The sequence below is a fragment of the Notothenia rossii genome (assembly GCF_949606895.1).
Source record: "Notothenia rossii genome assembly, chromosome: 5".
NCBI lineage: Eukaryota > Metazoa > Chordata > Actinopteri > Perciformes > Nototheniidae > Notothenia > Notothenia rossii.
The window spans coordinates 67,756,983-67,769,648 of NC_136903.1; the positions used below are offsets into that span (position 1 = coordinate 67,756,983).

General features: G+C 39.9%; 1 protein-coding gene across 3 annotated transcripts in view; it reads right to left on the bottom strand.

Moving 5' to 3' along the window:
• smarcd1 (SWI/SNF related BAF chromatin remodeling complex subunit D1) overlaps positions 1-12,666 on the bottom strand; it is a 40,481-nt gene that overhangs the window by 3,897 nt on the left and 23,918 nt on the right. For 2 of the 3 annotated variants that reach the window (XM_079682979.1, XM_079682980.1), the window contains 8 exons: positions 7,569-7,611; positions 6,451-6,573; positions 5,413-5,535; positions 5,029-5,145; positions 4,692-4,793; positions 1,480-1,641; positions 687-784; positions 428-563 (listed from right to left, as the gene is read on the bottom strand). In XM_079682979.1, the coding sequence (XP_079539105.1) occupies positions 428-563; positions 687-784; positions 1,480-1,641; positions 4,692-4,793; positions 5,029-5,145; positions 5,413-5,535; positions 6,451-6,573; positions 7,569-7,611 (904 nt within the window). Of the gene's footprint in view, positions 1-427; positions 564-686; positions 785-1,027; positions 1,085-1,479; positions 1,642-4,691; positions 4,794-5,028; positions 5,146-5,412; positions 5,536-6,450; positions 6,574-7,568; positions 7,612-12,666 lie in introns of all 3 variants that reach the window. The other variant, XM_079682978.1, reaches the window with a different exon arrangement.

Below are 12,666 nucleotides of genomic sequence, written 5' to 3' on the forward strand. Positions count from 1 at the left end.
TCAAGACGACCTGACTGACCTCTAAAACTCTTAAAAGGAGGCAGCATTTCAAAAGGCTACAATTTAAGAGAGCAGATATGTGTGAAATTGCCCTCAGCAGGCGCACCAAAAAACGACTCGCTCGATGAATAGTAAAGGGATCCAGTACAAAAAAAGCCCGTTCACATTGCATTTAAAGCGAGCGCTTGAAATGGTCTTTACGCAGCTACAGCAGATGGAAGTTGTCACAAAGCGTTAAGTTAAATGAAGTGCTATTTCAAACTACAACACCCAAAAAATAGTCCTTCCTCTCTTTGTGAGACATTGTTTGAATTCAAGATCGTCAGCAGGGATTTAATAAATCAAAGCGCCCCCAAAAGACACACTGCAGGAAGTCATGAAACTCTTTTCCTCCGCACAGGGAGGGGACAAATCCGCCCTGCTGTACCTTGTTGTCCAGTCCGGCTATTTCCTGCTGACTGGCAGTGGACAGCAGGAAGGAGTTCATCTGGGTCTTCAGCGTGTCGTCCACCTCCACGTCAATGTCGTAGCAAGCCGTCTTCTTTTGGTCATTAGGGTCCACACTATGAGAGAATACAGCATATTTAGTTTTAGTAGCATGTGGATATGTCACATGAGCAGCAGGAGATTCAGAGACAATGACAAACGGGGAAAGCCCCATTTTGCACTCGCTTTAATGAGGTTACCTGATCACATGGTTGATGATGATTGGTTCTGGGGGCATCAGGAGGGCATGCAGGCGCTGAGGGATCTCAGAGAACTTCATTCGCTGAGTCTCAAAGATCTACAGAGAAATTAAAAACACACTTTGTGAAGCAATTTCGATTTAGATATTAGGAGGCTTGATAATATCATTAAAAGTAATATAGTGCTGCAGGGAGGATGTTTTTTTTTAAGTTACTCTCACAAGTATAAGGCCAGTGGGATTTTCCATGCAACTATGTGTAGCCCCGCAGCTTAACTTCTACTGTGCCACTTACTTCATCTACTCAATGTTTATTTTTTACGGAAACAAATATATAGCCACCTCTGTCCCGTTCTGTTTTTTTATCCTGGGGTGTGTTGGTCTCTCTGGTATTAGAATCTGTTGTCACCATGTTTACAGATAGTGTGGGTACAAGAGTAAAAAAAAAAAAAAGGGATAAATGAGCTTTAAAATGAATGACCCCGTTTCATCTTCACCACATCACAAATCACCGTTTTAGAAACAAGAAACTGGAAGCTGACAAGCAGTGTATTTCATATGTTGACATTGTGGGAATTCAGCGGTCCACAACCTTCTGTTTGTCTCACAGAATGAAATGCAGCTGGAAACCGGCCAGTGCCCCGGAAAGAAGAGTCTCCATACAAGGACAGGAGAGAAGGACTGTTTATATCACGAGCAGGAACAAGCCGGCCACATTTTGTTTTCATCCAGTTAAAAGAACAGAGGGTATTTTAGGGTTAGTTGTAGATTTCAAGGTGGGTTCTGCTACTGACCTGCTGCAGGTATTTGTCACAGTTGATGAACTCGCGCTCATGAGGGTCCTGGAGCTTGTGGGTCTTGACGTACTGCCACAGAGCCTGGATGATGACAGGTCTGGTCTGGGTGTGGATGCCCAGCATACGAGCCAGCCGGGGGTCCAGCTTGAACTGAGGGGGCTGATGGGCACAGAGAGAGATTACAGATTAAAGCCAGGTCTATCTGCTATACATGTTAATTGTCCCTTTGATTAACCCTTGTGCTTCACTATGAACATAACTGGCTTTTCAATCATTGTGGCTGTGTTAAGGCTGACGGCACGACTTTAGGCAAAGGTGTGATTTTCTAATTTTTATAAAATGTACAACATCAGCTACTAATCGATAATTTTGTGAAACCAGATTATCCCTGTGGATGCAATTAATACTATCGATTATGATCCCACAACCTTACAGCATACATTCATAAAGGCTGTTAATGAAGAACCCTGGTTTAACAATTGTAGTTTTACCCTACGTGACATATGTATTTTTCTTGTTTACTAAACACACAATAGAAATGTATTTAAATCAATGTTGTTCATAGTTATTTAAACACTACAGACTGAGGAAAAACACCGTTAATAATAATATAATAATTCACTTTTTGGGGTGGGTGGGTTATTATATAAACCAACTGTCATCTAAAATATTGATTGTCAAATGAAATAGATATTTGGGAATGTTTAACCTGTTAAGCCCCAAGCCTGTTTTTCAGGCCTCAGGCTCAAAAATGACATTCCCAGAACAAATGACTACATCTTCACTTCTAAAAAGGGGTAAATTAATAATCTTTTTTCTCAAAGCAATGATAAACCTGTGAGTTGGATGTAGAAAAGTCAGAATCAATATAAGTGTTTTTATTTTAAAGTAAATTCAGATTAAACACAGTAAAAAAAAAAAAAATTATTGTGTCCTTATAGTGAAAACCACCCTTGAATGATGGGATAGTAGACTAAAAGCTTTAGGAATCCAAAGTATAACATATAATAAGTACCCTGTATCAAGATTGATGCAAAACAAGGGACATTTGACCTTTTAGAGAGATTTAGCACAAAAGAAAAACACCTTTGGGGTCATTTGCCGTTTCTCTGGAACCCATTGGTCGATTTTGGTGATTGACATCTCTTTTGAACCGTTAGAGGCAATGCCAATAGAATCGAAAGGGAAGTTCCACATAAACACGTTACCATTGAGAGTTATGCGCAGCAAGTCGAAAGCTATGTTATGCTCTGAAAATTGAAACCTAGGCTCAAACTAGTAAATATGAAGATGGATTATCGGTAATCATTTCAAAGTGACACTGACACATTGGATTAACCATTGGATTCACCTTCAGCAGCGTTTTTATCGTTTTGATGCCATTGAACACAACTTTTGATCAGAACAACAGCTAAGGTAAGAAGCTTCCTCCGTGAAGCTACGTGTTGTGATGTCTGTGTTTGCTTCCCCTGTCGCGAGTTCTGATAGCTCGGTGATGATACCAATATTTCTGGAATCTGTGGAATCTCAGCTTGCTAATCGGTATCTTGTTTGTGCAGATACGATAAGTAATAAGGGTATTTAAGCTGGGAGTTCTGTGCTAAGTGCGATAGCATTGTTTTGCTCAGGGCTCATTTAGACGCTTCTTGTGAGACTTGTGTTTTGTTTTGGTAAAAATGGTTCGTATCGTCAGTTAGCTGAGTTTCTTCCCGTTAAGTGAGTATGGAAAATTAATAGTTTCATAAATGTTAAGAAGCCCTGAGACACAGTTTTGAAAAAAAAGAAGAAAAAAAGAGACTTAACAGGTTAAAGAGCAAAAGAGGCAACATTAGCAAACCACAGGACCCCCTGAGCAGTGAAACCCCTGAGCCAGAGACGTGCACACAGACTTTAGGTAGTGCTTGAGCACATGCCCGTTTTGCCCTCTGGACAGCAATGTGCCCTTTTGAAAGTTCGTTTTTTACAGTTTTATTTTAATTGTTTTTACAGTGTACTGTATTAGGCTCATGGTAACATCGATCAATTCTGGAATAAAAGCTTCTAATATATACAACAATGCCAAATGCATGTTGTAATTTTGTCAGACATCCCCACACGTGCCCCGCGGAACTCCCGTACGTGCACTGGCTGCAGCCCCTCCCTTCCCTGCTTTCAACGTGAACGCGCAGCGCAGACAGTCAGTCACTCAGTCAGACAGGCCACGGCGGATGTGTGGTGCAGCAGCACGCAGCAACACGATTAAAAGTGCCCTAGTGACGACCAAGTAAATAACCACCAGGTAACAAATACAACCAGTATATTGTTTAATCCCCTAAATCAGATGCCAAACTAAACTATAACTTCACTTCTTTTCTTGCATCCATCCATTTAGTCTCGTTGTGCACTTTTGAAAATAGCAGATCTACAAGCTCACAATGCCACACAATGCGCGGCTTTGTGAGTTTGTAGATGGCTTTCTTATATTATTTGACAATTTGGCCAATGTTTGACCAGTTTTTATAGTAGTTTGTTGATTACTTTTGATGCAGTAATGCAATTTTTTCATTTCATTTTATTTATTTCTGAGGTATTAAAAAGGTCTTAAAAGTCACTTGTTAATAAAGTATTTAGTCAATCAATCAATGCTCACTCAAGTCATTATTTAGTCAGTTATTTATTTCATAGACACTAAAGCATGCATGCACAATGTGGCACTGCAATCTTTGTTTGTTCGGTTGTTGCTTATTTAAATTGTTACAATAATTTACCAGAAACCAACCTGTCGAATATTATAAACATCTGCATCAGACAGCATATGGTTATTGAAATAAATATATATGCAATTACGACATACGAGATGTGCCTTTAATAAATCTCACACTACTAAGGCAGCCGGCGGTTCCACCAGGGGCGTCAATCCCGGGGGGAGATTGGACCCCCCTAAGTCATTTAGAATAATAAAAATAAATGTTAAAATAATAAATTTTTTGATAATAAATTAGTAAAATCAGGCAAAAATAAGAATTAAATAACATATCCCTAACACCAAAATAAATTAACCAAAAACAGTCCTCGTTCGGAAAAGAAACTAACAAAATCCGCCATTATCCGGCAAATTTTCGCCGCGCACAATTTCGTCGCCACGATGACTCAAAAAGTGCCCTTTTTTTTCTCTTGAGCACCTGCCCCCATAAATGTCGGTGCACGCCACTGCCCTGAGCAGTGTTTACCTGGTAGTCCAGCATCAGCAGGACGGTGCAGCGGACCCCCACATCACCGGGTCTCTTCACCTGGAAACCATCAGTCTCCTGGGTGGTGGCAGTCCTGTGCCACTACAAACACATAATAATATATAATGATAACCCTAAACATTATATAGAGCAACTTTTCAATTGTCGCTCAACCAACAAACAAACACCTTTTCACTACCAATACAATGATGGGAAATGGGGACTTTACAAAAAGACAAACTAAATCCATCATCCACTACAATATATAGTCCCTGAAGAGAATTGTGGGTGACTATTGGCAGATGTGTTTATAGAGATGAAAACCAAATAATCTTACCTCCACCAGGTGATTGTCTGGGCCGTACAGGTCTTTGTCCAGCTCGATCACCAGAGACTTGAAGAAAGAGGAGAACTTCCTCTTCTGCTTGGTGGCCTCATACTTGGACACAGCCGACTGCAGAGAAAACGTTACCGTTATTGGAAACATTAATCAAAGCAACACAAAATCTGTATAGAAAACACTGTAATGTTTTAAAAGAAAATCAAATCTTAAGTCCTTCATGGTGTAAGCTTAATGTTATTCAACAAAGACATTTAAGATGTGGTTAGTTCAAAGGCAGTTTTCTGGAATACATTTGTAAGTTTTGGGCTATAATTATTGAAATACTTTACACACAGAAAAACTTCACATAAAGAAATATATTTCATTCACAAAGCTTACATCTTCCAGCAGACGCCCCTCAACACGCAGCTCCCATGATGCAACTGTGCCCTCTCCATCCTCTGCATCAGGCTTTGCAGGGTTGAAGGTGTTGGATATGAAGATCCGAAGCTTTCTCTTTTGCTGGAAAAAAAACATTAGATAAACTATAAATTGATGTTCTTGTTTTCTCTCGTCATTTAATCAACAGACTTGATGTGCAGACTCATAAGTATATCACAAGTATAGTTTGGATTCATTTGATTGGGTACATCTGACTCAAGGGGAAAATAAAGTTTCCCAGCTGTGACAGCGTGCAGATTAAATTAGGATCAATGTTTTGAAGCTCAACGCCAGACACCTTTCGTTGACAAATTTCATCCATTGATGTCACAAGAACTGATTTTTCTGCACCAATTAATGCCATCATTTTGTAAATATGATGGTGCTTTATACTTTACCACAGGTTCACTAGGTTGCATAGGACTCAGAAGAACTAACACATGGAATCTTGTTAGATGTACTTTTGTTGAGAAATGTCAAGTAGATGTTATCACAGTAATATATAAACTACATAATAGAGAGGGAGTTATGACCTGATTAACATCCTAACAAAAAAAGAATATATAAAAGGAGTGTATGTCAGAGTAGACTTCACAGGATTTATGGTTTTCTTTTAGTTTTTTACCCTGGTTCAAATTGGGTACTGAAAATTCCACTGCTTGCAGTATTGCCTATTTAATTTCTGGTATTGTAAAATCCCTACTTTGAACTAATAAAAAGTACATATCTGCCAGGCGCCTCACTATATATCATCATCCTCTTGACTGCTGCCTCGTAAAAAGAGTCCGTTAAATCAACAATCTTCATTTCATGTCAACCCGTGGACTCAAAGCTGTAGACATTTTTACAAGCCTTTATTGAATTATTACTTATAAATGTCCACTTATAGTGACGGGTGGAGTCCTCTGGGCTTTGAAATGGCTTTGAAATTAATTTGAGGTCTGAACCGGAGTGATTTGGGGACTTGAGGAGTAAAGAACTTGAATTGAATGGTACCTTTATGGGCCTCTTCAGGGCTTCCTGAATGTCTAGCCTCTTGCGCATGATGGTCTGATCCAGCTTCCTCTCGAAAGCCAGCAGATCCATGTAAGCCTGAGACTCTGGGACCAGTTCCCTGATCTGGGACACAACACAGGTACTGGTGAGCAACATCAAACAACGCAGCACTCTCAAAGGAACATACCGTCAGTTCATGTTCCATCTCCACAAAGTGCTTTTTCAGAACTATTTCTGATTTTGAAGGTCTTTCATTACATTCAAAGGTAATATTGAGGATTTTGTTATTGCGGTTATAAAAAGTTATTCATGCTGCTGTTAGAACTCCTAGTTAATACACATGCCTGCCTTCCTTTGTGTGAGGAAAGTTCAGCACAGTGAAACATCTTTTGTGAAAGGTTAAATGCAACAACATTTCTTTTCTGAAGCACAATATTTTGTAAGATGAAATAATTAAATTGTCTTTTTTATAATACACTTTGACTTGTGGACTTTACAACTCTGAAGATATTCAAAATGTTTGTATTGGAAACAATACTATGCAGAAACAACTGCAGTTGCTCTGTAACTAAAATACAAACACAAAGATGAAAACACTAACACTAAATATGTAGTTGTATACATATGTATAATGAAGTGACTACATACATTTGGGTTGATAAGGATATATATATTTATCATGCCATAATTCATGAATTGTAGTTTCAATTCAATAATCATTTGGATAAAACACATTAAAAAAGAATATGCTTAATATAATATAACCTAGTCATGTATATACAATTAAAACATATAGCTTACATCAACAACCAGAAAGGTAATATGGGCTTATAGAATTCAAATGTTAGAGGGAAGTACAAGAAGGATGTTTTATTCTAATCCATCTTGGAAACCATCACACCGGGAAAAGCCTCAGATGTGGAATGAGTAATCCCATGCATACAGCTGGTCCTCTCTGAATTGTAGTTGTTTAAAAAGGGCCTTAAAAAAACACCAACAGTCCTTTATTTCGAGCCACTTCAACTTAAACAAAAATTGAAAAGCAAATGTTATCTCTGAAACACAATGAAGGCAGGAATGAATGGATTGTCAGGGACTGCTGTTTGATTAATGCTCACCCTCTGAGGTAGAATTTTATCAGCCATCTTCTTCTTCTTTGTGCTGTAAAAACACATTATAGAAACAAGATGAGTGCCAGTGCGAGATAGAGCAACACGGCATTAACATAACCACAATGATTCCGTCCTCGATCTAACAGGGTACAGTGACCAGCGCTCCAAATACAAATGTAGCAATGTTATTATAATCATAGTCGCCGGGTCAAATGTTATATGAAAACAATTATTTTGTGTATTCCATGCTTATTATACATTTTCACTTGTATTTTCTGTCTGTTACATACATTTAATTTATACTTTTTTCTTCATGAATCTACAAATTGTTAAGCGTAAAGGTCTGGCAACATTTTCAAAAGTGTAACATGCGGTATGGATTTAAAACAGCGTGTTTAAAAAAGAAAAGAAAAAAGGATATGACCCAAATTATATATAGAGTCCAATACTACAAAGCAGATAAAAAGCAACAAATCCTCACTTTTGAGAATCTGAAGCAAGTAAACGTTTGCCCTTTTCCACCCAATCAAAAATGTATTAAAAGTTTCTAATTGCATTTCTGTTGTTTCACTCTTTGATCAATCGTTTCAACTCAAAACTGGTGTTCCATGAATCCAGTTTTTATACGAAAACAGACTCGATCAATAGCAATGTAATCCTCTGTTAGTTCCCACTGTATAAAGCCCCAAAGTATTTTCAGTTTGCCTCTATCAGTGATAGTGCGGAAGCTAAAACCATTTCTCTAGTAAACTAGAGGTTACGAAAGGTTAAAAAGTACTTTTCTTTTCAACCAAGGTTAGGAATAACCTTAATTTAACAACAATAGGAAACAAGAAGGAGTAAAGCGCAGCAGTAATCTGAGGCAGTGTGTAGCTGCAGGGCGTGAAAAACTATAAGTCAATTAGTGTTAATTTCGTCAGCTATTTTTTTATTTAGTTTTAGTCCTGTGTTAAATTTCCTTTTTAGTTTTAGTCATATTTAGTCACCTTCATCCTGTTTTTATTTAGTCAAGTTTTAGTCGACTAAAAGTCTGAGCATTTTAGTCTTATTTTAGTCGACTAAACAGTAAATATTTTAGTCAAGACTTAGTCGACTAGAAGTCTGAGCATTCAAACGTCAAAGAAAACGAATTATTTTAGTCTACTTTTTGTCAATGAAAACTGTTGAGTCTTTTTTAGTCATCAGATTATATCGAGAACATTTCAGTCAAACTATTCTAGCCAAAACCAATAATTTGTCATTTTAGTCAAAAATGTATTTCACAATAAGATTATATCTTATTTGATGAAAAACACAGGTCGAGAGACTTCCGGTTGGGCATGACGGAGTAGAGACGTGCGTAGTTCTGCTCCCGCAAACTTTTGTGCTGTAACTTTTCTGAAGCCCATAACTTTTCTTTAACTTACATTCAAGTGAACATTAATATTATTCCGCTCACAACGCCACCATACTATGCCGTCCAAATTGGCGAAAAGCAACAAAAAAGAAAAAACCGCCGGGACCGATAGACCCGAGCTAGCTAGCAACGATCTCAACATGGCGGACATGGCTAGCCTCCTTGAAGACCACCGTAGAGCTCTCTCTGCCGACTTTAAGTCTGCCATCTCAACTCTTGAAGCCAAACTAGACCGAATCCAAGCGACTGTCAGACCACGGGCAGACAATTGCTTCGCTCGAGTCCAATGCTAACTTGCAGGACGAACGCATGTTAGCCCTGGAGGCTACTTGTGCTACGCTAACGGACAGCAATGCTAAACTGGTGGCCAAGGTCACTGATCTCGAGTCCCGCAGCCGGCGCAACAATATAAGAATTGTCGGTTTGCCAGAATCCATTGAGGGCCCTCATCCCTCGACATTCTTCCCGAAGCTGCTGATGGAGGTCCTTGGTGAGGGCGTCCTTGATTCGCCGCCGGAGTGCGACAGGGCCCACCGCTCACTCACCGACAAGCCCAAGCCGGGACAGAGGCCACGGCCGGTCATCATCCGCGTCCACAGGTACCAGCAGAAGGAGAATATTATCCGTGAGGCCCGGGCCAGGAGAGGCAAGCTACAATACCAAGGTACGCCCATCGCCATCTACGAGGACTACGCACCCGAAGTGATGGAACAGCACTACAAATACCGAGAGGTGATGGCGGAGCTTTACAACCTAGGGCTCAAGCCAGCCCTGCTGTTCCCTGCGAGGCTTTCCATCGTATCGAAGGAGGGAGGTAAGAAGAGATTCTCCTCGGTGGCAGAGGCTAAATGCTACATAGCATCCATTCATCCTGACGCTGAATCAGTCTCACGCGTCTGATGGGACGTTTAGTAAGAGACTATCAGTGTTTCCCACAGATCTGAAATATACTTGGGGGGGTGGTGGTAGCGGGGGGGGGATGGGGGGTTGAGGTGACGTGCAACAACATTAACCTTTCTGTTGCTCGCTTGTTAGCAGACCATTCACGCGATGGCAGAGCGAACAGGTACAGGCAGGGCCCATAATGATAGCCCTATAGTTTAAATCTACTACCCACACATAAACATATGGAAATGGGTTACTATTTAAAAAAAAAAAGTATTTATAAATGTATTTAGGAACCTATCCATGTGATTATAAGTGGGGGTCGACCTCAAATCCTCTAGGGGGGTCCGGGGGCATGCTCCCCCGGTAAGATTTTAATTTGAGTTAAATGCATCAATCTGGTGCTTTTTGAGGGGAAAATAAAGAGACTAGATCTATGGAAACACCTATATTAAACAGAACTGTATACATTTCAATAATCATAAAATCATGGCCATAACCAATAACATACCATTTCCAATATGAAAAAAACACTGAAACTTATAGTTATGAGTGTGTCTGTGCTCCTGAACCAGCCTCTCCTGTCTCTCTCCTCTCTCCTAGTTTTAGCTCTCAACAAGTTTTAAAAGTGTATCTTACCTTTTTTTACCTAGTTAACTTTTTATTTATTTATTCATGCATATTTTACTAATCACATTACATGACATTTCATTTAGCTGACGCTTTTATCCAAAGCGACTTATAATGACCGATTACAGAGACATTCTCCCTGGAGTAACTAAGGGCTAAGTGCCTTACTCAAGGGCAAACTAGAATGAACTCACAGCCTTCCGATCTTCAGCCCACCTCACTATCCATTAGACCAATCACTACCCTCTCAAATGGAAATATGTGTTTACATAAATGGTGACCACACCATTTGAGACCCACTGAGAACTTAGACTAAGTTAACTATCTAAACACTCAGAGTCCTTTACCTCAACTGAGCTGAGGTTATCCCGAGCTTGAATGACACACAGAGACCAATCAAGGGCTTTGATTTATGATCTGTATGACAGTGGCCATGTCGGCAGGCCACAGGCCATCATGTAGACAGCCAGTCACCCTGTGTGAGGCAGGCCACTTAACAGGCCAGAAGGAGGCGAGATCAGAGCAAGGGAGCGAGGGATCATTGTCCACAAGTTAATCGATCGCAGATGGCGTCGTGGTCACGGACGAAAAAAAAAAAAAAAAAAAAAAAAAAAATTAAAAAAAAAAAATTAAAATAAAAAATTAAAATACCTAAATGGGTCGCGAAATATACTTGGGCGGCCGTTAATATACCTGGGCGGCCCGCCCAAGTATAGTCTATGTGTGGGAAACCCTGGACTATTATTACTTTTTTTTGTATTCTGCTTTCATGGACACTTTTTGTACATGCACTTTGGCCGCTCTGGTATTTGCACTGATAGTTTGAGCCTAGTGCTGATATTGCAATGAACATGAATTTACCTGCTACTGTTTACACTACATGGGACCCAGGTACTTGGACTGTTCTGAATGCTGTTTGAACTGATTCCTTCTATGGGTTTTAACCCTTAAAGTGCAATTCTATTTTGTTTTACTTGATCTCTGGGCCTTATTTTATTTATGTATGTTACTTGAGATCTATGTCAGTGCCTTATTGCCCCCTGCTATGCCTATATTGGTAGGCTGTTTACCTATCTATGGATGTTAGTATAATTGCTATTTTAAGCATATATACACTATACACAGTTTTTTTGTTTGTTCACTTGATACTCTTCCGTGTTACAATGGGCTTCCCGCTTTTAGTATAGGGAACGGGACCCCGGAAGATAAGTTCTGCTGTTGAACTTTGAGCTATAGCGCTCAGTCAGGGTTTGTATTTGCGATGCTCCGGGTATGGTCACATTTGGGTTTATGGGTTGTGTTTTGTTTATGGTTTGTTTATGGTTTGTCTATTTTTGCCTTCGCTTGTTTTTTTTGTACTGTTTTTTCCCCTTCCCCGGTCTTCTTCTTCCCCCCCACCACTCCTCTCCCCTCAGTCCTCGGGAAGCACAACGTTTTCAGACCACCTTCATTAGACTCCCCATATGACTAACAGTATGACGACTGCTGGCAGAAGTGTGCGCCTGATCTCCTGGAACACCAGAGGAATGAACAAAGCTATTAAAATTGGTAAGGTCTTGACTCGTTTGCAACATCTTAAAGGGGACATTATATTTTTACAAGAAACACACCTTAAAACGTCTGACACCCTTCGCATTAAGCGGGCGTGGATGGGCCATTACTTCCACTCAAGATTTTCTAGTAAAGCCAGAGGTGCTGCCATTATTATTCACAAGAGTGTGATGTTCGTACCAACAAATACTATTCTCGACAATAATGGCCGCTACGTCATAGTTTCAGGTGTCTTGCAGGGCATGCCTGTAATTTTGGTTTCTGTTTACGCACCCAACTGGGATGATGACCAATTCTTTATGAACCTTTTTGCTAAAATCCCGAACGCAGACAATCACCGCATAATCGTGGGTGGAGATTTTAACTTGATTCAAGATGTGCATCTTTCGACAGGTCATCCCTTAAACTTGGCACTCTCTCAAAATCCGCCATTGTAGTCTCAAATTATGCAGCACAATTAGGAATCTCAGACCCTTGGAGATTTAAAAACCCTCAAAGTAAAGCTTTCTCTTTTTTCTCACACGTCCACCACACATTCTCGCGAATAGATTTTTTTCTGCTTGATGACAGCTTGCTACACCTTGCCAGCGCGTGTCAATACCATCCTATAGCCACCTCAGATCACGCCCCTGTATCAATTGA